The 27,191-nt window shown below is 31.7% G+C and overlaps 3 protein-coding genes across 6 annotated transcripts; all 3 read right to left on the bottom strand.

Annotated features, from left to right (window-relative positions):
• Window positions 1–630: 630 nt before the first annotated feature.
• On the bottom strand, window positions 631–6,021 carry LOC11431717 (uncharacterized). 2 transcript variants are annotated; one of them, XM_003622823.4, is made up of 9 exons: window positions 5,745–6,020; window positions 5,580–5,646; window positions 4,494–4,712; window positions 3,631–3,812; window positions 3,307–3,481; window positions 3,012–3,226; window positions 1,585–1,710; window positions 1,386–1,489; window positions 631–1,102 (listed from the first exon to the last, which is right to left on the bottom strand). In XM_003622823.4, the coding sequence occupies exons 1-9, from the start codon at window positions 5,776–5,778 to the stop codon at window positions 800–802; spliced, it is 1,425 nt and encodes a 474-aa protein (XP_003622871.2). In that variant the 5' UTR covers window positions 5,779–6,020; the 3' UTR covers window positions 631–799. The 2 variants fall into 2 exon arrangements, with proteins under 2 accessions (XP_003622871.2, XP_039683735.1); XM_039827801.1 differs by having other exon boundaries at window positions 695–1,102; window positions 5,580–5,613; window positions 5,745–6,021.
• A 1,640-nt stretch (window positions 6,022–7,661) lies between these two features.
• LOC11443006 (uncharacterized) lies at window positions 7,662–12,994 on the bottom strand. 3 transcript variants are annotated; one of them, XM_024769861.2, is made up of 9 exons: window positions 12,683–12,994; window positions 12,538–12,592; window positions 11,591–11,809; window positions 10,846–11,027; window positions 10,514–10,688; window positions 10,206–10,426; window positions 8,624–8,749; window positions 8,433–8,536; window positions 7,662–8,141 (listed from the first exon to the last, which is right to left on the bottom strand). In XM_024769861.2, the coding sequence occupies exons 1-9, from the start codon at window positions 12,711–12,713 to the stop codon at window positions 7,788–7,790; spliced, it is 1,467 nt and encodes a 488-aa protein (XP_024625629.1). In that variant the 5' UTR covers window positions 12,714–12,994; the 3' UTR covers window positions 7,662–7,787. The 3 variants fall into 3 exon arrangements, with proteins under 3 accessions (XP_024625629.1, XP_003622872.1, XP_039683734.1); XM_003622824.4 differs by having other exon boundaries at window positions 7,686–8,141; window positions 12,538–12,589; window positions 12,683–12,993; XM_039827800.1 differs by lacking the exons at window positions 12,538–12,592; window positions 12,683–12,994 and adding an exon at window positions 11,984–12,204 and having other exon boundaries at window positions 7,686–8,141.
• Window positions 12,995–20,951: 7,957 nt separating this feature from the next.
• Window positions 20,952–24,838, bottom strand: LOC25498209 (chloroplast envelope quinone oxidoreductase homolog). The gene is made up of 4 exons (XM_024770098.2): window positions 24,682–24,838; window positions 23,082–23,223; window positions 22,190–22,281; window positions 20,952–21,743 (listed from the first exon to the last, which is right to left on the bottom strand). Exons 1-4 carry the CDS (start codon window positions 24,745–24,747, stop codon window positions 21,054–21,056), a joined length of 990 nt encoding a protein of 329 aa, XP_024625866.2. The 5' UTR covers window positions 24,748–24,838; the 3' UTR covers window positions 20,952–21,053.
• Window positions 24,839–27,191: the final 2,353 nt, after the last annotated feature.

Below are 27,191 nucleotides of genomic sequence, written 5' to 3'. Positions count from 1 at the left end.
ATAAACTTTTTCTGTCAAAAAAAAAAGTCTCTAACGCAAACCAGATAAATCCATCTAAACAAAAATATATAAATAATGGGTTGTGCTAAGTGCATTCGTTAGGGATTCAAAAGAAATACAAATTTATAATTTTATCTAACAAATACTCTTAAAACACTCGTTACAGAACTTTTAAACAAAAAATTATTCATGATGGTAGGTAAAATGGTCCAAGTAATGTGGCTGGCACACGAAAGGTCAATATCTTGAACTTGGGCAAGATGGTCCAAACTCTAAATAATTGATCAACAACTCTTTCGGAAAATTTTTTTAACAGAATAGTTTTCTTGTACTACAAACAACCAGACTTTTTTGTTCTCACTTTAAAATTATTCTGTTTTCATTTTGCTTTATTGTTTTGCTTTGAAAATTTCATAAAAATAAATAAATGAGACCAGGAAATAATTTTTAAATCCAATCAAACCAAAAACCTTTGGTATTTCTGCATAAAAAGATTGAAGAAGTAATGTACTTCATATAAATTTCACTACTACCATCGCGGTCTGACAGAAGTGGTTGGCGTGTAGTGTGTGTGAGTGTTGTAAACTCTAAAATACGGAATTATATTCCTACTCAAAAAAATAATATTAATTTCACTAAAAAGAGTGACATTGAGTAAAATTCCTGTAGAACTTGGCTAACAATAAAATGTTAATTAAGAAGTAATGCACTACTAGCATTTTTCTAAAAAGACTGTTCAACCATGTACAGTATTACCATATCAAGGAACATATACTAGCTATATCAGCAATATTCAGAGCTACCATATGTGGCGAATTTTATGCCACTCTATCTTGGCTTCCTTTTTAGGAACTTTCAGTTTTGGACGCTTTATCTTGGGTTCTTTTTTAGGAACTTCCAGATTTGGACACTCTATATTGGGTTCATTTATAGGACCTTCCACATTTGGACGTGTGTCGTGAACTTCTCTACTACCAGCGTGCGGTTGAGGTGCTTGCTGTTGAGTGACATAAGTGACGGAGTTGTTTTGTTTCAAGCCAATGGCAAATCCTATTGCTAGTATCAACAAAATCATGAATAGTGATAGAGATATTTTATGAATCTGCAAGCATGAACAATTAACAAAGTCAACGACGTTTTGTTAAAACGTGCCTAGAGTCACTTATTGAGAAGTCAAAAATCGAGATAGTCAGTTTGATTTGATGGTCTTGATTATAAGCAAAAAAATACGTGTTTGATGGTCCAAAATATAAGCAAATTTTACTAATTTCATCATACTTGTAGCTATGATATATAATATTTCACCCTATTTCACTCAGTTATATCAACTTCAAAATGCTTTTGTTAACAGCTTGTAGCTATAAATTTGGGGAAATAGCGCAAACCTTATTCATAACATTGCTTTTCTGAGGAAAATTTCCATCAGCATGCTCAAGAGTATATCTTAACATTCCAACTATAGCAGATTCAGTCACTAGGTCATCACAGTCTGAAGGATAATTAAGAAATTGTTAAATTTATATTAACTTAATGACATAAAAGAATGTTCAATGAAAGGGATGGTGGCATAAGTTCAAAGGCCACCTGGGATGTCAAAAATTTGCTTTGTTGGTGGAATTCCCAATAACTCCCCCAAATAGGCACGGACACGAGCACGGTCAGAGAGTGATAGGAGATCGCCGTGAGTTAAAACAAGTACAGGTTTGTCATCTGCAAGCAATAAAAATAAACTATCAGATTGACAACTATTATGAACACATGCAAGAGAAATGAGAGATTGATAAAAACAATACAATGAAATAAATAAAATAAAAACCCCTTCATACAAACTTCTGAATTTACTGAATGTATCCTTTTTACTATTTCTCCCTATTTATCTAATTGAGTCTCTTCTAACTAAACATAGTTGAAGAAAGGAACAAAAACAATGTCGCCTTCCAAGTCCCAGAAACAATTTTTGCGGCTTAGACATTGAAATAATTGAAAGAAGAGAGATGAAACTAAAAATCAGCAACACCGGAATTGTTTACATTTATCTAGGTTTTACAATATTCGTGTCAAAGAAACTGGTTTCAAACCAAAATTCACTCAATTACTTGACATCAATAACAGAAAGCATTGAGTTACTGTATAACTATCGAAAGAAAATGAAATGAGAAAGATAGAAATACAGGGTTTTCAAGGGCCCTGCTACCCCAGCATTCTGTTAATTAAACGGGTAGTAGATATTTTCTCTTTCACATTTTTCAGTTAGGGTGCCTAATACATACATATACATTAAATCATAATACGTATTAAACCTGATTCACTTTCAAAGTGCATTATCAAAAATTAGCTCAAATTGTAACACCTGAAAGGAAATAACACAAGTGTATGGACATAACTACGCACATAGTCACAATGATTGTTAAAAACTTTCATGAAGAAAGAATGGAACTAAAATATGCTAGACATATCAGAGTGTTGGAATACAAGCTAGGATAAGTTTGTATTTCCTGAACCTGCAGTATTTAATGATTTTAATGTAATCACCAGCATATCAAAAGGCCTTATAAATCACCGTTCAATGTTAACATTAAGATCCAAACATAGGTCAATTATACACCAGATCATGACATGAAGAATATGACTTAGCAATTACGGAGTATCCAAACAAATAGGATTTTAGATTACTAAAGACCGTATCATCACAGTATTTAGCCTCAACTATTGGTGGAATGACATAAATGTACCTGCATCAATTCTCTTTTAACACAGAATTGTGTTTTTATATTAAACATTGTATTTTAGGCGTGCCATTCCTATAACTTTAAAAGTTGTCGTATCCCTCCATATGTGTCGCATTGTATCTGTTCTTTTAGTTCACAATGCTAATCTAACTAGTTATCATAAAATAAATGGAAACATAGACTCTATGTACGCACATGCAAATGAAAAAGAAAAAAGTGGAAACATTTTTGTGATTCTATCAGATTTATAAGAAGAAAAACATAAGCTTGTCCAGAAAATACCTTTAAATGACAGGAATGGGCAATTGAAAGTAGAAACAATTTGTTGAATATACCATTCCTCCAAAGCACCACCGGCATTCTCAATCACATTCAAAACCGAAAGACCATTAAGGACACATATAACATAATTAACTTTTCTGCTTTTACTGGAAAAGAAACCTTTCTTGTCACCTTTAAGCTTCAAATTTTTACTCAGTCTTTTATCATCCATACCCCTGACAGAGAATTTGTAAAACGTGATGTAAATATTAACATAAGAGAATATTGGGAATGTTAAGTAAATAAATATAGAAACCTGGCAACAAGCTCTCCATGACGAACACCTTTTGTCATCCAATTCTTGAGCATTTTATTATTCTCATGAGAATCATCCGACAAACTACGTGTATCATACAAACATATAGAATTTGAGTCTCTCGGAATCATATACTCACGGAGGAAGCATGTTCCATTCCCTCTAATTGAATTATCTGCCATCAAAAGATAAATGTAATGGATATTCTTTAGGTCAATGAACAAAGATATATACATGGAATGAAATCACTTCCTCATTATTTGTTCACGTATGTAAAAACATTATTCAAGTTGATATCAAAGTTAAAGTGCTAAAAAACCATACATGATACTTGTGCTCTTGCAGGTGCGAATTTGTCTTCATCAAACACCTTAGAGATTCTATTTATGAGACTACTCTTCCCAGATCCACTTGGACCAACCAATAGGAGGCATGTTGTCTCTGGTACATCATAATCACATAGCTTTAAGCCTTTAGCCTTTTCAGTCCATGTTCCAGGTCTATAGCTGTGACAATCAAACCACGCGATAAACTTCATATTGAGATTTGCAATTCCACATGCTCTCATACAAACATTTGAAATTTGATTTAATGAACATGAACTACATAACACAATTTCAATTACATACTAAAATGATTACATATTTTCATCCAATGAAGCATTTAAGGGTGATAAAGAAGAATGTGCCAATGTGGCAGAAGCATTCACTGTGGAACAGAGTCGGTAGCGAAAAAATGAAGCATCAAAACTAACAACTATCTAGGGTCTATTTTTTATTGTTCTGCTTTCATTTCCCCCTGTAATACTATTTTAATGACAAAAATTGGAAAAAAAAATATTCCCATAGATGATGAATTGTTTGAAAGCATTTTTTACATAAACCAAGGCAAATAAACAACCTGAAATTCATGCTTTTGACTTGAGTCCTTAATTCATTTCTACAATTAGTTTTAAAACGAAGAAAAAGTTTATGATTTTCAATCCTTCACTTCGAATACACCATTTTAATTTTATTTTTCTATTTTCCTTAGTTAACTAATCAGAGATGAAATTTCCTTAGATAATAATATACTCTTTGAATGTTGAATACCAAAACATCTAAAAACACTTCGAAGCTTTCGCTTAATATTAAGACATATATAGTTAAGTAAATAAAAACAAATGAAATTTGAGTTCAAATCAATACCTCAAGATTTTTTCTTTGGCTTCTTTCAAATTCTTGCTATCAATCTTCAATGCATCATAACTTTGCAGGATTTCTTGGTAAATACCAAGTCGCTTCCTTTCACCGATAACAGAATCAGCAGCAGAAGAAGTCGCCACACTTTCTTCACTAACTTCTCCGAAATCTAATTCATTCTTCTCATTCACACTATTGTCTTTATCCTGCAAACCTCGACTATCCCTGAAACATTATAAATCATCATCAAGTCACTGTTGGAATGCTATTGTCAACAATAGGATCAAGAAATAAAGGATTCAACTTCAACTCTAGAACCTTAAAAGCACTGAACCTACAAAACAAGTTTCACATAATTTCTCTTAAAAGTCTAAATGCTCTGCATTATATCAACACTAAGTTTCTCTTACGTTTCCCATTTGCTATCCACAGACTCACGCTTTCGATGCGTTTCCACAGCAAAATCCTGAAGCTACAAATTGAAGCGCCTGATTTTCGTGTATTTGATAGGAAAACCAACATCAACATGGTTCCAAACATATATATACTAAGGCCAAGTTTAGACTAGCTTGTTGCTTAAGGGAGCTTCGCAATAAAAATAGGTTCCTAATGCAATTTCAACTTGGAAATTATGAAGCTACAAATATGAGCTTTTGCTTTGATGTGATTTTTTAACGTGATTTTCCTTGATGTGCCGCATAACCAAGCAAGCCATAAGTTGAGGAAAAGTCCATAAGTGCTTGTTCAGAAGCAAAAGCTAATTTCAAGTTATACTACAACTACAAGAAATTTTAGTTAAAAAATTGTTAATTATAGTAAGATTCTATTAATAATTACTATATTTTTTTTCATAAGTGCTTGTTCAGCATCAGAAGTTTATCCAAACAAAGAATATAAAAGCCAGTGCCAAAAAACCTTAAAATATTGCACAAATTTACCAACAATTACAAATATAATAGAGGCTTAAGTGCAGTTTTGCCCTCCTATTTTGACTCAAACGGAATTTTGCCCCCCTATTTTATAACTCGGAATTTCACCCAAGAAGAATCTTCATTGAAACAAGAAGAATAAATAAGCAGTGATGATACATACCTGGGAGTGGGTGGAGAAGAAGGAAAGTGAAAATCTTCATTGAAACAAGAATCTTCATGTAGTGTATCTGATTGATCATTAGGCCAAACCCAAGAATTCATCAAAGAGGAAAGGAAAAAAGAAAAGAAAAGAGAAAGAATGTTGAGAGAAAGAAAAACAAAATACCAGTATGGTTAGAATCAGTGGAACCACCACCCATGATGAATGATGACGATGATGATGCGTTCTGTTTTGAACTCAATTCAATGGGTTTTGTAGTGAACTGAGATAACTTTCAAGCTAAGTTAAGAAGAACAAGAAATGAGGAATCTAGTTGTGATCGTGGCGATAGTCACGTCTTAAATACAATATGCAAAATTAGAAGATTAAATGTGTAGAAAGAAGATGAGAAGGTGTTGAACCGGTGACTTAGAGCAATTTATGGTACCCCTTTCAACTGCAGCAGCTGAATTTTAGTTGTTAAAATACACCTAATACAGTATATAAGGAAAATTTGGGGATGCCATGACACCAGCCTACCCCCAAAGAGATCCGCCACTGCTTACTCTTTTGTTGGATGAAACACATATATTTCACACTATAAAAATGGATCTCACGAAAAGTGGTCATGAATGTCACGTAAATTTTATTTAATCAAAGAGTGCGTGTTAGAGGAAGTGTCCGATAAAGAATGTTTTTAGAATTTATCTTAAGGTAAAACTTGGCCAAAATTGTGTGGAGAATATGAAATCAAAAAATGGGTAAACTATGGGTCAAAACCACTCTAATGAATTATGGGTTTCAAAATCAAACAATTAAAAACTAAGAGGCTAAAAATAGAATTTAATATTTTTGATAATATATTTTTGAAGTGAGTAAATGATATTTGTAGAACCATTTGATGATAATTTTTGTAACAACTTTATTTTTCTTTTTTTTATTAGTCAAAAACAATATAGAGAGAAAAATGAAGATAGAAGATAAAAACGTCATGTGAGTATGAGAGAGATGATGATTGTCGTAAAATGGTCGTACAAATATCATTTCTTTTTTCAAAATAGCCTATTTAATTAAACAAATAAACTTTCTCATAAAAATATCAAAAATGAAGTCAACACTTCCCAAATATATTTTTTTCTTCTATTCATCTCAAACTAGTAAAAGACTCGTAAGATGGAAAAAAAAATTACTTGATTATATCATGAAATATTTAAAGATATCAAATAAAAATTACTTTGGTATCATATAAATATAAAAAAACCGCATTCATTTACAAAACTTGAAATATGATATATGGTAAATATCACACATGCGTTCGAACAAATTTGTTAATTTGTTTGTAGTTGTTATTTGTTTATATAAGGTGAAATTATAAAATGGAAAAATTTGAGTATATTTTAAATACCAATATTAATGTAGTAATTCCATAAAATATATATGTTCATCTATATATGTAAATCCGTTATGTAACCAAAAAAAAAAAATATGTAAATCCGTTAAACTATTTACATCACGGTCATTTTAAATATTAATGTATTTAAATATTTTAATTTTTAAAATAGATAGTAGACAATTTACTCACCAAAAATCTTCTGTTTTTTAAATTGAATAGTACTTTTTCTTTGAAGGAAAATTGAATAGTACTTCTATCCATCTGATCATTCTTATCAATAATAAGGTTGAATTTACTTTTACCAAAAAAAATAAAAAATAAGGTTGAATTTACCCCAGCAAATTCATATCCTTCTTTCATAAAATTTCACACGAGCATTGACTTGCAATTTAAGTCACCCTATCCATTCTTCTGGATGATGGATCAAGATTGACTAACTTTTAACTTTAATAATTTTACTAACTTTGTTTACATTTTTCTATTCTCAGATCATTCCTTTTCATCTAAGTAATTTATTTTAATCAGCTGTCTATCTCGAAGACATACTAAAGTTAGCAAAGAGTAAAATCACCCAATCATCCTGTTCCCACTCCCTCTTCAGTCTTCTCTCATTCCTGCAATCATCAGTTTCCAGAACTTCAGCTGCACAAACTACATTCTGTGTGCCTTTAATAATTTGAAATCAGTTTCCTTGTTACACACTTTTACCATATGCAAAATGAATTGTTCCATTCCATTGAGAGCAGACAGTAATAATACACGAAATAACCAAAGAAATACATTCATCATGCTAGACTGAAGTCAAGTCAAATTAGTTATGCTACTTTCTAACCCCTTTAATATGAACGCACACAACAACCACACAAAACAAGACATATCGGCAAGGTTGCATTCAAAAGAAAAAACCATAACAGCGACCCTTCCTTGGATTCCTCTTCAGGAACTTCCTGTTTTGGAAGCACTATCTGGGGTTCCATTTTAGGAACTTCCAGCTTCAGACGCTCAGTCTCGAGTTCCTTTTTACAAACTTCCAGATTTGTAAGCGTTTCTTGAACTTCTCTACAAGTGTGCGGTTGAGGTGCTTGCTGTTGAGTGACATAAGTGATGGAGTTGTTTTGTTTCAAGCCAATGGCAAATCCTATTGCTAGCATCATCAAAATCATGAATAGTGATAGGGATATTTTATGAACCTGCAAGCATGAACAATTTGTAAACTCAATGAGGTTTTGGTAAAATGTGACTTGAGAAATAAAAAAATTGAGATAGTGTGTGATTTGATGTTCTCGATTATAAGCAAAAATTACTCATGTTTGTTAGTCCAAAATATAAGCAAATTCTACTACTTTCACCATAATAACTTTGTTAGCAGCCATCTTGTAGCTATGATATATAAACATTCACCCTATTTCACTCAGTCATATCAACTTAAAAAAGCTTTTATTATCAGCTTATAGCTATAAATTTGGGGAAATAGCACAGACCTTATTCATAACATTGGTTTTCTGAGGAATATTATTGTCAGCATGCTCAAGAGTATATCTCAACATTCCAATTATGGCAGATTCAGTCACTAGATCATCACATTCTGTAGTATAATTAAGAAATTGTTAAATTTATATTAATTTAATGGAATATTCAATGAAAGGGATGGTGACATAAGTTGAAAGGTTACCTGGGATGTCAAAGATTTGCTTTGTTGGTGGAATTCCCAATACCTCCCCCAAATATACACGGACACGAGCACGGTCAGAGAGTGACAGAAGATCGCCATGAGTTAAAACAAGTACAGGTTTGTCATCTGCAAGCAATAGGAATAATCTATCAGATTGATAACTATTACGAAACCAGGTAAGATAATGAGAGATTGATAGAAACAATGCAAGGAAAGGTACAATGAAATAAATAACTCTCAAAGGGTTCTCCCTTCATACAAAGTTCCTAATTTTTCTGAATGTATCATTTTACTATTTCTCCCTATTTATCTAATTGAGTCTCTTCTAACTAAACATTGTTGACAATAGAAACAAAAATATTGCAAGCCTTCCAAGTCCCAGAAACTACTTTAGCGGCTTAGACGTTGAAATAATTGGAAGAAGAGAGATTAAACAAAAAAGCAGGTACAATGGAATTGTTTACATTCATCTAGGTTTTAGAATATTCATGTCATAGAAACTGGTCTCAAACCAAAATTCACTGTTATTGACTAACATCAATAACAGAAAGTATTGATTTACAGTATAACTATCGAAAGAAAATGCAACCAGAAAGATAGAAATACAGGGTTTTCAAGGGTCCTGCATCCTTCCTTCAAGAAATTTCCAACTTCCAACACCTTATTTCTTCTTCTATGACTCAATCATGCAGATGTCATACATAAATCCCATAGACTATAGAAATTCAAAATTTCTAATTAACATGCAATTGCTTTATACATATTAAACCTGATTCACTTTCAAAGAGCATTATCAAAATCATCTCAAATAATAACACCTAAAAGAAAATAACATAAGTGTATGGACATAACTCCCCACATTGTCAATTGTCATAATGATTGTTAACAACTTTCACGAATACAAAAAGTTCAAATGAAACTAAAAGATGTTTGAAATATCAGTGTGTCAGAATACAAGCTAGGTAAGTTTTTATTTCCTAAACCTGCAGTATTTAATGATTTGAATGTACTCACAAGCATATCAAAAAGCCTTATAAATCATCTTTCAAAGTTGACATTAAGATCCAATCATAGGTCAACTATACAACAGATCATGACATGAAGAATATGACTAAGCCATTAGCATACAAATAAAGAAGATCGTTAGTACACTGAACCAGATCATCACAGTATTTAGCCTCAACTCTTGGATGGAACGAAGTCTTGCTTCATAGGCTAATCATGTAAGTGTCGTCACCTTTGAAGCCTGGATATGCCAAATTGAAGGCATAAATGTACTTTTACCGATTCTCTCTTGACTTAAAGAGTGTGTTTTATATTAGTTTTTTTTTACTAATATTAAATGTTGTATTTTTGCCATGTCATTCCTATAACTTCAAAAAATTTCGTATCCCTGCATATGTGTCGCAATGTATCGGTTGTTTCTAATACACAATACTCAGCTAACTAGTTAACATAAAATAAATGGAAACATATACCTCTATGTACATTCATGCAAAGAAAAATTAAAATTAAATAAAAACAGTTCTGTGATTCTATCAAATTTATAAGGAGAAAACACAGAAGTATGTTCAGTAAATACCTTTAAATGACAGGAATGGGTTATTGAAATTGAAAGTAGAAACAATTTCTTCAATATACCGTGCCTTGAAAGCACCGTCAGCATTCTCCATCATATTCAGAACCGAAAGACCATTAAGGACATATATTACAAAATTAACTTTTCTGCTCTTACTGGAAAAGAAGCCTTTCTTGTTACCTTTACACTTCAAACTTTCAGTCAGTGTCTGATTATCTTTACTCCTGATAGAGAATTTGTAAACCGTGATGTAAATATTAACATACGAAAATATTGGGAATGTGAAGTAGCAGGTACTATAATATTCAAACCTGATAACAAGCTCTCCATGATGAACACCTTCTGTCATCCAATTCTTCAGCATTTCATTATTCTCATGAGATTTATTGGACAAACTACGTGTATCATACAAACAGATAGAATTTGAGTCTCTTGGAATCATATGCTCACGGAGGAAGTATGTTCCATCCCCTCTAAGTGAATTATCTGGGTTCAAAAGATAAATTTAATGGAAATTTCTTAGGTCAATGAACAGTCATTTATCCTGATGTTAAAAAGATATATTGATGGAATGAAATCAAATCACTTCTTTATTATTCAAGTCGATATCAAAGTAAATCAAAATAAGTGCTAAAAACTGTACATGATACTTGTGCTCTTGTAGGTGCAAATTTGTCGTCATCGAACACCTTAGAGATTCTATTTATGAGACTACTTTTCCCAGATCCACTTGGACCAACCAATATGAGGCTTGTTGTCTCTGGTACATCGTAATCACGTAGCTTTAAGCCCCTGGCTTTCTCAATCCATGTTCCAGGCCTATACCTGTGACAATCGAACAACACTCACGATAAACTTCATTCACATTTGAAACTCCACATATGCGACATTTGAAATTTGATTCAGAATGTTCATGAAGTACACAGCGCAATTCCATTTATATTTTAAAAGGATTACAAGTTTTCATCCAATGAAGCATGTAAGGGTAAGAAAGAAGAATGTGGCAGAAGCTTTAAAAAATATGAGGCATAAAAAATAACACTATCTAGGGTCTGTTCTTTGTTATTCTGTTCTCAAATTTTTCCTATGAAAAAGAAAACTGAACGTCATGAAAAACCTCAACTTTCTTTTCCCCTGTAATACTTTTTTCATGGAAATAATGTAGAACCAATTCACCGGTTTGATAGCACAAACAAATGTGCACATTTGATGAAATTGTGGTTTCTCAGCTTATCTGAGATCAAGTTTCGTCAGACCACGCAATACACTTTCAGTGTTTGAATACTGAATTTCAAAACAACTAAAAAAACTAAGATGCTTTTGTTTATTATTAAAACATATATGTTTAAGTAAATAAAAATAAATGAAGTCTGTGCTCAAATCAATACCTCAAGATTTTTTCTTTCGCCTGTTTCAAACTAATGCTATCAATCTTCAATTCATCATAACTTTGCAGGATTTCTTGGTAGATACTAAGTCTCTTCCTTTCACCGACAACAAAACCAACACCATTTGAAGGCTGTGCAGTTTCTTCATTAACTTCCCCGAAATCTAATCCATTCTTTTCATTTTCTCTATCGTCTTTATTCTGCAAGTGCAGAGTATCCCTGAAACATTAGAAATCACAAACTCATCATCAAGTCACTGTCAGAATACAAATGTCAACCAAGTGATGATACAATAAGGTCAAGAAATAAAAGGAATCAAGTTAAATATACATTAATAAACAGAAATGAAAACAACAACAACAAATTTTTATCCCACTAAGTGGGGTCGGCTACATGAATCAAACGACGTCATAGTGTTGTATCAAAAGCCATGTCTTTCTCAAACTCATTGATCTCTAGATCCATCTTGATAGTTTCTCTAATAGTTTTCTAGGTCTTCCACTACCTCTAGTGATTTGACTCTCCTCCATCTGATATATATATATACTCTCTGTACTACAACATCCACAGGTCTTCTCTCTAATGCTTTCATTTCTAAATATATTCCATCTAGTCTTACCACACATGTCACATCGAACACAACATCCTCATCTCTTCATCTATTTTTGTACAAACTTTCCCTAAAAACAGAAATAAATATTTCCCTAAAAATATAATACATTTTTTGTACAAATTTATTTACCACATTTACATATTTTTTTTTTCATAAATAAATATTAATCAATAGTTACATACCTCTCTAAGGCATAACTAGAACTAGAATTAAATCCTAAATAAAAGATTCATAACACTATAATCTTTCAATCTTATACCAAATTGGTAGCAGCAGTTGAACAAATTAAAAGAATTGAAACAAGAACAACAAAAAAACAGTGATCATCCATCACCTGGCAATGGGTGGAAAATCATCATCCGAACAAGAATCTTCATGCTGTTTACCTGCTTAATCATTAGGTAAAACACAAGAACTTATCAAGTTTATTTCTTGAAATTCAAAGAAAACAAAAAAGAAAGAATGGAAACAGAAAGTACCATTAGAAGAAACAATGGAACCACCACCCATGATGATGAAGAAGAAACCCTAGCCTAGGTAGCGTTGTGAGCTCAAGATAACTTTCAAGTTAAGTAAGTAAGAAGAAATGTAACAGTGAGGAATCTTTTTTTTTGTTTGTTCAAATGAGGAAACTATTTATTAACGTGGTAATGGCACTACTGTACAAATGAGGAAGCTTAATTTTGTCTAGAATTTGATTAATAGTATTCTCCTTTTGTTGCAAGACTCTAGAGTTCCTATCACGTAAAATAATCCAAATACAAGAGAGCCAAATCAAGTAGAAGGAAGAGGAAATGGTTTTAATTTTGAGAAGCCACCCAATGATCGGAATTGAAGAATGTGTTCATGAACAATAGCTGGCTAGACCGAGCCAAATATAAATAGCATACCAAATTTAACCAAATAAATCGCAATGCAAAAAAAGATGATCAATATTCTCTTCCAAATAAAGTTGATATTTTAAAAATATTTATTGAGACAAGTCAACCAATATCTTACATGCTAATATTTATATTTATATATTAATTAAAAATAGTGTTAGTATGAGCCTGAAGTGGGTCATAACATGCCTAAAAGAGAGAACCATGATCTTTTAGAATAACGGTGCAGATTTACCCTTTGGATAGGCATTGCTTGCCTTTTGATAAAGTTTTTATTTTATTTTGAGAGATGCCTTTTGATAAAGTTGTCAACATTTTCCTTATATGATGTATATTATTTTTTAAATTAACGGTGCATATTTACCCTTTGGATTTGCATCTTTGGAAAGGAATTATTAGATAGAGCTCCTTCTACTTCACCAAAGACTTTAATTCCTCTCGTAAAAAATATCTAAAGTACTTCTTCATTTTTTTTTTCCTCTCAAACTTGTTTCCTCTCTCTTCTTTCTTTGTTACCACTTCTTTCCTTAAACTAACTATCTTCCTTTCTTTCACATTTAACTTATTTTCACTCAAATCCTCAAGAAGAGGGGTTAAATGTTCTCTTGTATTTCCACCATAATAAGGACCTAAGAGAGAAACCCGCACTACCTTGTAAATACGAGTTGAAGGGGGAAAATTCCAGCTCCTTGGCCATCAAATCAATGTTGCGAAGGACCTTGATAGGGGAAACAATAACTAACTATCTAAATCACTAAAAGATTTGGCTAAAATATTGCATGAGCAAGATGTACTTGTTAAAGAAAATCAAGAGGAACTAATACAAGAAATTAACACATTTGTGGAGCTTGAATCACTTAAATTATTGCTAGAGTATTTGCAACAGGAAAATATGTGAACTTCACATTCACAACTCTTGATGAGTTTCTTCCTGCCACTGTAAGATACAAATTGTTAACAACTTCGGCTCTTTTAAAACCACCACCTAAACGAACAGACAAAGTCTCTTCTCCACCTTTGGCATTGGGGGGCACAATCGAGATCCTGTGGAGAAGAGAATTTGTCCAGCCATGTTAGTGATATGTGGAAAAAGCTGGAGTTGCAAAAAATATCCTCCTGCAATGAGAGGAAGAAGTTCATTCTGAGTTGTGAGGGAAAAGTTCAACCATTTCTCCCCTTGTAAATGGTCGTAAAATTATTTAAGTGATTTAAGATCCACAATGTCTTGAACAAGAAAAAACATAACTAGATATCGTTTAAAATGGATGTCATTTTCAAACGAAGCACCTATTTGGATACGCGGCCATGTTTTAGGTATAATAATGAAATTATCATTTAGTTAATGGTTAAACATGCATTTTTATGTGTTGTCTATTGATTGGTATATGTTGATGTTGACGCGGGCTTGAATGTTTTAGCACTTTCATAGTCGGGGGTAGGGACTATTGTAGAAGTAAGACTGAGACTTGTGTGCGGGCATCGCCAAAATTGTAAACATGATCATTCATCAATATAAATGAAATTCTTTTGTTTTGAAATTACTCATAGACAATTTATGGTGCAGTTCTTTGAATCATGTTACGCCATTACATGTTTCTTAGATTTAATTAAGAACCAGGGTCGTTTGAATCAAGTGACAATCTCAACTCCTTGAATAATATATTGAGTTTAAAGCTCAAGTGGCAATATTTTTTATTCAATATACAATGTCATTCTTTCTCTACTTTTTATTTTTAAAAACCTCTCATTTAACTTTTAAAGTCTATTAGATTTATTTGTAATTTCTTAAATCTCTAGATTCTAAATAGGTCATTTTAATTTTGAAAGTTCCAATAATTTGAGGATCTAACACAAAGCTTAAAATTTGGATTGAATCTTATTTCTACAAAATTTGCATGTAAGGCGATGAATGACCACTACGTATAAACACATATCTCATTCAATGAGGTACACAAATATAATCTTTTAATGTAAGGCGATGAATGACCACTACGTATAAGCATGTCTGTATAATTTTAAGAAATTCCAACAAAGAAACAAAAATTCATTTGTCCAAAAAAAAAAGAAACAAAAATTCAAATAGAATCTTTTAATGTTGCTTATACTTATATTCCTTCTTACGCTCCTTTATTTTTTAACTCATTCTAAGGCTCACTTGATAACTATAAATTATGAGTTATATGTCCACATCGGATAAAATAGTAAAGGTTGAACACCTTATAAGTAAGAGGACTCATAAATCCATTGCCTTAAGGTTTTGGGTAAGAGTGTGGTGTCTATCTTGCTTGTGTGGTTGTTCTAGTCTCGATGTGTTTGTAGATTATGTGGTTTTGATTTCCACCTATAGAAAGGACGGCAATTTTCCGTAATTTGCACATTTTTCATGAATAGAATATATGCTCTTTTCATGAATCAAAGCTTTGTAATGCTTTGATAAATATTTTAGAAAGACGTGCATTTCTAATGTTTGTGCAATATCCTTGTTTGATTTTCATATTTATAAACGACAATATTCTCTTAGAAAAATGCGCTATCTCCCTTAATTTGCTCATTTATCCTTTAGAGCAATTTCATGTTGCCTACCAGTTTAATAAGGTATAAATGATTATCATTTAAGTGATTATGTATGTGCTATTTCTATATCAAAAGATAAAATAAATTCAAACTGTTTTCAACTTTTTATGTGAGTTATAAACTGTTTTCAGAAGCTATACTAAAAGTTTTTGGAAATAAGCTGAAAACAACTTGAAAAATGATTTATAATAAGGGATGTGTTTTATGATTTTGTTGGTTTTGTCTATCTACTTTGAGCTAGATATTATGTGACTCTCATTTTGACAACCACTACTGTTATGCTTCAATGACAATGCATTGTCATACGTCTCAACAGTGATGACGAGTGGTTAAGTTGTTAAGTTATGAAATCTTCTTTTATAAGTTATGAGTTATGAGTTATCAAATCTTCTTTTATAAGTTATGAGTTATGCTTCCTTAGCTATAAGTTGTTAAGTTATTTACACAAGTTAATATAGTTTTGGATGACAGAATACTCTGTCATGAAAGCATGGCAATGTTATTTACTTTATACTAATTGGAGTTTCAAGTATCCAGAGCGAAGAAAATATTTAAGATGTGAGTGAGAAATTTACCTTTCAAGAAGAGTTATGAATAAGAGAAGAATACAAAGAATAAATGTTTGATATTGCTATAGTAGTTTAAGAATTGTTTGTAAATAAGGATGTGAGGTCATAATATTCATTTTATCACTCATATCATTTTAAATTTTCTGTTGTCATGTTATATTTGAGATTCATTTAAATTTTTTTTTAAGTGATGTATGAATCTTAATGTGTTGGAGATTTGTTTTAGATGCTCATCAGCTTCAAGGAATACACATGCTATTGATTTTTTTTCATGTATCAAGGGCTTTGTAATGCTTTGATAAATATTTTAGAAAGATGTGCATTTATAATGTTTGTTTGATTTTTACAATTATAAACGACAACAATCTTTTAGAAAAATGCGGCTATCTCCCTTAATTTGCTCATTTCTCATTTAGAACAATTTTTTTACAAAATACGTTATTCAACCCGTGCTTCCGTGCGATAGTATGAGCCTTGCAATAGTTTATTTTCATTTTATTTTTTGAATTAACGGTGCAAATTTAACTTTTGGATTTGTAAATTGGAAAGAAAATTCTTATTTGACTTAAGAGATAAAGCTCGTTCTACTTCACCAATAATTAAAAATATAATTTAATCAAAAGAAATTAATTAAGTATTTTGACCAAAAAATTAAAAAAATAATTTATTAATATGTAAAATATATATTAAATTGATTAATTTAAATTATTAAATATCTTAAATATTAATTGATTTACATCTTATTATGAATTACGAATGTTCTTTTATGTCATTTACATTTTATTATGTATTGATGGGTTGTATTTGGTGTGGATGAACCATGATAAGAATTGGTTTGTTGATTCAATCTAAAGGTTAAAAAAAAATTGGTCCATCTTAGACCAAAACTTCATGGGTCCAAGCTAAATGGCACCTATGTTCCATCTCTATCACTTATCTTTTCGTCCATGAGACAAAAGTTTTCATATTTTCGCGTGTTATTTTAGAGAAAAATGTAATGTTTTCATATTTTCGCTTGTTTTTTTTTAGAGAAAAATAAAAAATGTAATCGATTTTCTAAGATTGAAAAGGGAACTAAGTTGAACATTTAGGATGTATTTGTTAGGATGAGTTTATTTTTGGCAAAATTACACTTTTAATCCCTTAACTTAAGTTTAGGTAACAATTTGATCCTTTATCTTTTTTTCATTTCAATTTGGTCCTTTTTATCCATTTTCATATACATTTTTAAGCTTAAAATTCATGATTTTATTTACTTATAGTTTTTCAGTCTTCAAATATATGATCCTCGTTTATGTTTGCATAAAAATATTAGATTTGAAACTTGAAAATGTATATGAAAATGGATAAAAATGACTAAATTGAAATGAAAAAAAAGATAAAGGACCAAACTGTTACCTGAAATTAAGTTAAGGGACTAAAGTGTAATTTTACCTTTATTTTTTTATTACACTTTGGATTCATTGATTTAGAAATGCACTTCTATTAGCTATGAGTTCATTGTACTTTACCAAATATTTTAGTTTCTTTGAAAAAGTTACTCGATTAGCTATGGTTGCTTTTGAATTTCTTCATCAAATTCCTCTAACTCAAACAATATTTTAGTCAAAGCTTTAAGTGGTTTAGAGAGTTGTTCGAAACCCCATCAAATGACGTTTCTCTCTTACGTCCTTATTATATTGAAAATCCAAGAGAACATTTTACACTTCTTACAGATGATTTAATCGAAAATATGTTAACCGTGAAAGGAAAAAAAAAGGACTAGAGATTGTCTAGGGGAAAAAGTGGTGGGAGAAACTAAAATATTTGGTAAAGTACAATGAACTCATAGCTCATATCAGAAGTGCATTTCTAAATTAATGACTCCAAAGTGTAATAAAAAAAATAAACTCGTCCTAACAAATATATCCTAAATGTGCAACTTAGTTCCCTTTTCAATCTTAGAAAATCGATTACATTTTTCTCTATAAAAAACAAGCGAAAATATGAAAACATTACATTTTTCTCTAAAAAAAACAAGCGAAAATAAGAAAAGTCTTGTCTCATGGACGAAAAGATAAGTGATAGAGATTGAATATATCTATAAATAAGAAGCTGAGGCTTTTTTCTCATGGATCGTGAAAGACATAAATGTTCTTTTTTTCTTCCAAGAAAAACTTATTCAAAGCAGAAGCACCAACAAAAAATAAATACCAATCAAAGCAAATAAAAAGAGTATAACAAAGCATTCCATCTTGAGTGTGGTAACAATCTTCTAAACTCAACTTCACATAAATATTGCTTGCAGTCCACATTCACTAAGACATTTCAAATTCCATACATTTAATATTAAATAATTAACATAAGCCTTTTTCTTTCATTTTTCTTATATTAGTATTTTATTTTTATCTTCTTCATCTATACAAACTACAAACTACAAACAAATTAGACAAAGTGAAAAAAACACATCCATTTTTTTTATCACAAAATACCCATAACAAAAAAGGAAGAAGAAAAAACATTCACCTTAGAGCCACAAAAGTTGAGGCAAGAAAATAGTGGATGTGGGTTTGAACTTAAAGAAGTTGTATTATAGTATTTTTTTAAAGCATATAATATTATTATTTGTCTATTATAAAAAGGAATTTAAACAGATGGAGAAAGGGCAGTGGAGCAATATATGTTTGTTACATTTTTATAACAAACAAAGAAATACTCTCAAAATGCATGTGATATTGTGACTCCAATATAACAAAGTTCTTTAACCACTGTACTTTAACTTGACCATAACCGAAATGGGGGACCACTATTTTGATAGATAAAGCCATTGCACTCCAAAAATAATTCTACAAAAATTTAGGGTTTAATAGACCTACGAAGCACAACATTGACATGCTGATATGTACGACCGTTTAGACTTGTAAAAAATCCACAGTCTTTGATGTTAGGAAGTCGATAATTTTTTACTCAAAAATAAAATAAAAAAAGGAAGTCGATAGTTTGGTACGCAACATTTTTAGTACCGATAAATATTAAACGTGTCCCCGTCGGCATAGCTCAGTTGGTAGGAACAATGCATTATTATATACAGGGGCTGAGGTTCGAACCCCGGACACCCCACTTATTCACTTTAAAAGTGAATTTCTAACGACTAGGCTTATTGAATGGAAAATCTACAAGGTATTGTTTAAAATTTGCATTCAGAATGCTCATCATTGAAATTCTACCTCAAGGTCTTTGCACGACGGGGTTCATCCTCATCCCATGTAAGATTACTGAAGAATGTAAATCATTGAAATTGTAGTAGTTCGTTGGTACCAGGGTTGACCCAACAAATTAAGAGGCTTAAAGCAAAAAATTTAATGTTGCCTTTAAAATTATTATTTTTAATAGAAGATTTATATAAAATCAATTTTATGGAGACCAACATTTGAATTTATGACCAAGAGGCCTTTTTGGTAATTAGTTAAGCTATGCAAATGTCTTGAATAGCTCTGTCGCAACATCGTGAGGCATCATTTGAATTCTATACCACAGTCACAAAATTCGTGCACTAGCCTGAGAACTGCAAACCTGTCGCACGAACCGATTCACGCAAACTGGTTTGTCAAAATTCACTAGGGAATTCTTGGAAATACACGTACCAACAAACCATCTAAGAGACAGTGGAAAAATAAACAAAAAACCTTGAACTAAGAACTTTGATGCAGCATATGGAGAGGAATAAACACTGGTCTTTGGTAGTTACCATTGCTCTAAAGATCCTCTTCCATCTATCAATCCCTTTTCTTCTGCTTTATCTTTATCTGTATTATCATCTACTCTCTTATTGTCCTCTACGTCGATATTTGTAGTAATGGCGAAGAAAATCAGGTTTTGAGGTTAGTTATCCTTGGGCTCGCCTCTCTTTTGTCGATGGAAACAGAACTAGGCAAAAAAAAACTACAGTATGTAAACATGTGGTTGAAGCGAGACTGCAAGAGTCAAAGGCCACCTTTGTTTCATGCATCGGTGTGCACATGTGAAAATCGAGGAATCATTGATAACATTGTCATGATGGGGTGGTGAATGACGCGACTCCTTAACCTTCTTCTTCTCCTTATTCTTGTTGTGGTTCTTCTTGTTTGTGTTTTTAGATCCCATTATATTCTAGTCGAACACTGTTGATGGGACAAAGAAAAGGTAAGTCATTCGATAAATCGACATTTATATTGAAAGAAAATGCTGTCAATTTCGATTGGGCAAATAGAATTTGATCTTGTAAAGTACAAAGTGGTTTTTAAGCAAGCTCATAAATCAGTTCAAGCCATACAATGATAATCGCCAATCTTTGATTGGGGAGGTAGGAAGAGGAATTTGAAAATTGGAGTCGAGATTTAGGAGTAAGAGTAAGGAGCAAGACAAAAACTTGACCCTCTCCGAGCTACACAGTTCGGACGAGATTTATGTGAATAGTACAATCCGGGCGCGTTGTTTTTCTGCGCATGTTCATAATTTTGAAACTCATCATCATTAGGTTCCCTGTACAACCAGCATCTGTAGCATTTAATTACTTTTTAAAAACTGTATGTTATTTTTAAAAAGTCATTAATAAATCTTAAAGTTTGAAGAATGTCTTATAATTAGGGATAGAGGAGTACTACTAACTACTAAGTGTGGGGGAAGATGAAAAGACAAAATGAACACATTAAATACACAATCTATTTTTCTTCATATATTTGAAAAATGAAAAGACACACAGCAAATGATAAATGACTAATGTTATTCTAAAATAAAACTGCACAATATTACTCTATCAATTCATATAATATAGTGTATACATATATTACAAAGCACTCCAAGCATAATTAAAACTCAAAAATTATCTTCCCAGTTGCATGACCATCAATACTCTTAGACCAACCATCTTCAGCCTTAGCTAGAGGAAATTTGGAATCTATAATTGTTTTAAGCTTTCCTTGCTTAATCAAATCAACAAGAAACTGAAGATCCCTACCCTTTGGAATTAGAAGCAAAGGCACAAGTTGTTTTTTGGAGAAGGTAATTTTAGTAAGAGCAAATGTCAACATTGAAGCAGAGCTAGGAGTTATATCGACAACCTTACCATTCGTGCTCAAGTTAGGCTCAAAAACCGACCATGGAAAATCCGATGCACAATGAACCACTGCATCATATTTCTTACCAGAAGGACTCTTTAATTCAACACCAATTGGTGTCTTATAGTCAATCACCTCATCAGCTCCTAACTTTTTGACAATTTCCATGTTTCGAGCACCGCAGGTGGCCGTTACATGAGTGTTACCTAGCTTTGCTAATTGAACTGCATAGTGTCCTACACCGCCAGATGCAGCCGTGATCAAAATGTTTTTCCGCTCACCGCTTCCATCGAGTTTGATTCCTATGGATTTGGTGAGTGCTTGGAGAGCTGTTAGACCGGCGACAGGTAAGCCGACGCATTCGGATGCTGAGATTTCTTGTGGTATTGAAGCGGTGACACTCTCCTTAACAACAGCAAACTCAGCTAGTCCTCCACCACTCTACCATAATAAAATTTCATGATTCAAAAACCAAGACAATGAATAGACCATAGACAAGAAATACAGTAGTGGTGTAAGAGGGAATGAACAGATTTAAACTAAAATAACTTTATAAATTATTTTTTTCTGCTTCAAAATACCAAAAAGAAACAAAAAACAAGCCATTGACTTGGAGTTTCAACTGTTTAACCGTAATCCTTAAAAACTGAAAGCTGAGCTGAAGGGCCGAGAAAATTCCGAAAAGGTTGTTTTCGATCCAAGAACCCCGGTTGAAGGGTTGAAACTCCAAGTGGCTTGGAATCTGAGGTAGCTAAATTGAAGACTGATAAAAGCTCATCAAAACAGTTGACAACAATAACTAAAAGCAGAAAAGTTTTTTCAAATCCAAAAACCCTTAAAATTAGATTCATCAATGAAATGGACCAAGTAGCCGGCTAAGAACTTACAAAGGGGCTGACTAGGCCTACAACTTTGTCACCAGTTTTGAACTTCTTAACACCTTTACCAACCATCATGACCTCTCCTGCTACATCAGTACCTATTACAGAATGCAGTATAATCAACATGATACTCGTCAAATGTTTGTAATAAACAGTATAGCGACACAGTTTGAATGACATGGTTAAGCTCAAGTTGTAAACTATTCTATAATCAAAATCCAGTTTCAACAATGAGTAAAGATCAAAATTTAAATATCAAGTTCAACTTGTAGTTTGTAATTGATTTAAAATTGTTGCATGTATTGTGCTTTTGATTAAGATTTGTTAGTGAAAAGAGCAATTACACTGTATGGTCTAAGATTGCAAGTTTACATAACCAAAGAAAATCTACTGCATGAGTCTCTCTTTTGAATTAGCATTCAGATATTGAAAAAAGATTGTAGTGCACTATGAGATGAGAGAAAGGCATTGATCACAATGTTGTCAATCGCGGATCCCGAAAAATAGGAGTTTGTTCAAAATCTGCTATGCTATAGTGCTATAATGTCGCTGTAACCTATTATTTGACAACACTTTGTACTAAATAGCGTATTGTGGAACAATAGCAATAACGTTCAAATTCTGATACGCTATAGTGCTACAACATTGATTGATCATACTTCATTGATATTCAGTATTTCAAGAGAACAATAGTTTTTGCAAACAAAACATAAATATATTTCGAAAGAAACAGATATTTAACAGATTCTTGTCAAATGCAGGTGGTTTAAAATATTGCTACAAGAATTTTCCATGAATTTCAAAAGATAAAGATGCTTATACATTTAACTACCAAAAATCTTTAATCTCTTTGACAAAATTAATATCTAGAGAGAGAGAGAGAGGGAAAGGATGTTACAAGGTATATATGGGAACTTGGGAGGCAAAAATGGCCACAACATGCGTTTCTGTACTTTCCAATCAAATGGATTTATACTAGCTGCTTCCAGTTTTATCAAAACTTCATCTTTACTAGGACTTGGTATGGGAACTTCAACATGCTGCAAATAAGTCAAAATTATATGAACAAACAATATTTATACTAGCTACTATTTTTTTTGTCATTGGATGCTTCTAAATTCTAATAAGCACAGTGACACAAATACTTCCTACATTATATTAAAATATTTTGTTAGGAAACATGTAGTATGAACATATCAAAGTTGTTAGAATGCTTGTTACATATATTAAATTCTTAAGATACGGATATGGACTATGAACGTGAATCTGTGATGGTTAGTCTATCTATCCTAAGAAAAGTTTTTTTCCAAATGACACGTGACGGAATTTCGCATCTCTTCTTAACATTTTAAAAGGTGTCATCTAAATGCTGATTGTGATAAGTTAGAAAAGAGAACTGTAACATATATTATCCAGCTAATTTTGATACCAATGTAATCCCAGGGAGTACAATTTTTCCCATACTGTATGTATTGTTTAACTTAACAACTTAGGGCCTGTTTCGATAAACAGCTTGTTTGCAGCTTACAGCTCAAGCGCTTCTTATGATAAGTGCTTATGTTAACACTGTAGCCTGTTTGGATAAACAGCTTGTTTGAAGCTTATAGCACAAGCAATTATTATGATAAGCGTTTATGTATAAGCTTGCTTAAGCTATTTCTATCATAAAAGATAAAAGAACTTTAAATTGTTTTAATAAATGCTATAAGTTGTTTTTATAAGCTATATTGGAGAACTTATGAAAATAAGTTGAAGACAACTTATGAAAATTGTCATAAGTTGTTTTCATAAATTCTCCCAAACAATCTCACAAAACTCATGTCAGTAGATAAGCTGATAAGACATTCTAAACAGCTAGACATTACCATGAAGAGAATGTATATTTTGGTGGAGGAGGCTCATCGTATAACAATGTTGTTCTAATCGAACATAAGATTGGATAGAAAAAAAATCACACTAACTGATAGTATCACAATCACCGGCGAGGTTTAAAAAGCTGTCGACAATGTAGAAGTTATTTGATGTCTGTCTAACCATAGTTTTGGTCATCTGGCTTAGCCGACCGTAATTTCTGCAAAATAATGACACCCGTGATCACAATTTAAAACCTTGATCAGGGTGGATGAGTGGCTCACTTGGTTGAGCAACCGGATTAAAGGGTTCAAATCTAGCGAGGAGAAAATACTAACATTTGTCGTTAAAAAAAAAATCTAAAACCTTGATCACTAATTATAAACATAACCAATTGAGGTTGGCACATATGGTTAGACCTTCCGCTCGCACCAGCAGACGTGCCTTCCCTAATCTAAATTGTTTCCTATAAAATTAAAACTAGTTATAAACATAAAAACAAAATGTAATCATGAGAATTATAATATATCTCTTTCTCTTCACTTTAATCAAATAATCCACACAAATCACATTGACAAATACATAATTAAGTTAAAACAGAAATGAATATATATATCTGAGAGAGTAATTAAAAGAAGTAGAAGAACCTTCAAGCCAGTGGATCCTCCACCATAGGCATTGTACTGAACAGCACGCATGAGTTTGTTCTCCATGTCCACAGCGAGGGAGTGAGTGTGTAGGACCACAAACAAACAGAAAGTGAAACGAAGTTAATATAAATGTATGGTTAGAAACAAGACAAGTAGTTGCATCCTAGGTCACATAGGTTTTGCCGTAACAATTTTTGTAACATAGGTTATTTTAGATTTGATTAGATTCTCATTTTAGTTTGTTACAAAAAATTCACAAAGTAGTTAACTTTTTTTTAGAGTGCTAACAACTTGAAACAAAACAAAAAATGATAACAACACATTCACTCATTAATTTTCTCAATATACACTTGTTAGAATTTTACGGGGTTTGACTAAATTATGTTAGGTCTCATATAAAATTAGTGGAACCTATATAAATTTCAATCAATAAAAAAATGTGTTAAAAATATCTTGAAAAGTGTATTATTATTTATGCATCACAGTTATTGTAGTAAAACATGTACAGTTTGGATCGGCCTTATGAAAAAAAATAAAAAATTCTTTGATCGATCCAAAGATTAAAATCACGCATGGCTTGATTTGAATGACTCCTTTAAAAAATATGTGGTTTATATTGGATCATTTTTTGGTTGATCCACTGTAAGATTATACAATTGTATTAATACTGATATTATAAAATCACAATTAAATAAAAAGTTTGATCGAATATATAAAATGTTATATATTAAAAATTAATTTTACAGAATAACATTAAGACTTTTTCTAATTACCCTTTCATAAAATTTGATTTTCAAAAAGTCTCTTCCTTATTTTTTGGTTACACCCCAAAACCTCTCTTCCTTAAACTCAATTTAAGTGGTAATGTAAATTTAGTTTAAGTATGTCATGTAAATTGAGTTTGAGTGTACATATCAACCTTGTTCAATTGATTCTACGTAAATTTATTTTACGTATGTACATGTAAAGTCAATTTAAGTAGGTCATGTTAACTTAGTTTAAGTAGGTCATGTAAACTCAGCTTAAGTAAGTTTACATGAACCGACTTAAACTGAGTTTAAGTTAACCTCAACAAAGTAAAATGAAACCGCCGTAGAGTGCACTTGAACAAGAAGAAAAAAACTAAACTAGCATTATTGAAAGAAAAAAAAAATCACTTTTACTTATATGCAATCGAGTATGGATGAAAGATGTTTTGATTCACTCTTTAATCTTCCATAGAAATTGATTGAACATCAGATTGTTTGATCGCTTGTGGGTGAAAGATGGTGAAACTGAGTGACAATGAATAAAATCAATGTTTTAAGAAAATTTATATAAAACGAAAATTTTGGTATTATCAAAAACTTTTAAGAAAATTTGGATGCAACAAAATATATATATAGGGTGTGAATAGAAAAAGTCTAACATTAAGTAACCATTTTGAAACATGAAATGGTAAAAAAAAAGAAAAAAAGATTACATTAAATTAATAAACATTGTTAAAAGAGTTTAGTTTTCCTACTTAGTGAGTGTAAAATGTTTTACATTGTCAACACATTACAATCATTCATATATCCACATATATGGCTTTTGAAGTAGTTAGGGTAACATTAATTTTTTTTTTTTAATGATCTCTTGTTCAAAAAAAAAATTAATGATATAATGGTTATGATTAATTAACAATTTAAAAATCATTTACACTAATTGTGTATATGAATTAAACTTTTATTAAAAATTATTAATTTTTTTTTTTGGTTAGTTATGAGTATTAATATGCACCAAAATATTTAATGGGCACTCCAACTAGGTTGATATCCGTATAAAAAAAACTATCTAGAATCGAAATTGGACATAACCCAAGCTTTGTTTGGCGATGTATTTTCAGTGCTAAGGTGGTTGTTAGACAAAGTGCCCGCTGGAAAATTGGTTCTGGGTTTAATATCCCTATTGTTGGTGAGCCTTGGATAGGGGTAGGGTCAACCATTCCTCCAGTTGGCCCTGACATGCTGACCCTTAAAACTTATTCAATGGGACATTTGATTGATAAAAGGACTAAAGTTTGGAATGAACAACTATTCCAAGGCTTATTTGCAATTGAAACATCTTAAAATATTTTAAATACTCCCTTGCATCAACAAGTTTTTTGAACAAGCCTTGCATCAACAAGTTGATTTGAATAGATTGGTTAGGAAAGCTGAAAAGAATGGATGCTACTCTGTTAGAAATGCTTATTGCATTTGCATTAAAGACATATCAATAATGATCATTTGTGGAAACCCGGATACTGAGTGGTATATGAAAATTGAGAGTACCTCCAAAAGTCAGAAACTTGGTGTCAAGAGTTTGTAGAGAATGTTTCCCTACATGTGTAAAGCTCAAAAACAGAGGCGTCAATTGTCCATGTTGGTCTATATGGGAAGATAGAATACGCGCTGGAGGGGTGAATAGCGTTTCAAAAATATTATCGAGTTTTTAGAGAAAGCGAGTTTGAAAACAATCTGACTAATTGGATTTGTGCTTGAAAC

The sequence above is a fragment of the Medicago truncatula genome, chromosome 7, assembly GCF_003473485.1.
Source record: "Medicago truncatula cultivar Jemalong A17 chromosome 7, MtrunA17r5.0-ANR, whole genome shotgun sequence".
NCBI lineage: Eukaryota > Viridiplantae > Streptophyta > Magnoliopsida > Fabales > Fabaceae > Medicago > Medicago truncatula.
This window is presented reverse-complemented; position numbering and strand designations above follow the sequence as displayed.

Bases quoted from the DNA above. Each gene is read 5' to 3' on its own strand.
- LOC11443006 (XM_024769861.2), bottom strand. From the start codon at position 12,713: ATGGGTGGTGGTTCCATTGTTTCTTCTAATG. The intron at 12,593-12,682 runs GTACTTTCTGTT...CTAATGATTAAG, and splicing joins TTCCATTGTTTCTTCTAATG to CAGGTAAACAGCATGAAGAT. The intron at 8,142-8,432 runs GTCTGTGCTATT...TCATGCTTGCAG, and splicing joins AAACCAATGTTATGAATAAG to GTTCATAAAATATCCCTATC.
- LOC11431717 (XM_003622823.4), bottom strand. From the start codon at position 5,778: ATGGGTGGTGGTTCCACTGATTCTAACCATACTG. The intron at 5,647-5,744 runs GTATTTTGTTTT...ATGATCAATCAG, and splicing joins CACTGATTCTAACCATACTG to ATACACTACATGAAGATTCT. The intron at 1,490-1,584 runs GTGGCCTTTGAA...ATTATCCTTCAG, and splicing joins GCAAATTTTTGACATCCCAG to ACTGTGATGACCTAGTGACT.
- LOC25498209 (XM_024770098.2), bottom strand. From the start codon at position 24,747: ATGGAGAACAAACTCATGCGTGCTGTTCAGTACAATGCCTATGGTGGA. The intron at 22,282-23,081 runs GTAACATCCTTT...ATTCTGTAATAG, and splicing joins CAAGTTCCCATATATACCTT to GTACTGATGTAGCAGGAGAG. The intron at 21,744-22,189 runs GTAAGTTCTTAG...TTATTATGGTAG, and splicing joins TAGGCCTAGTCAGCCCCTTT to AGTGGTGGAGGACTAGCTGA.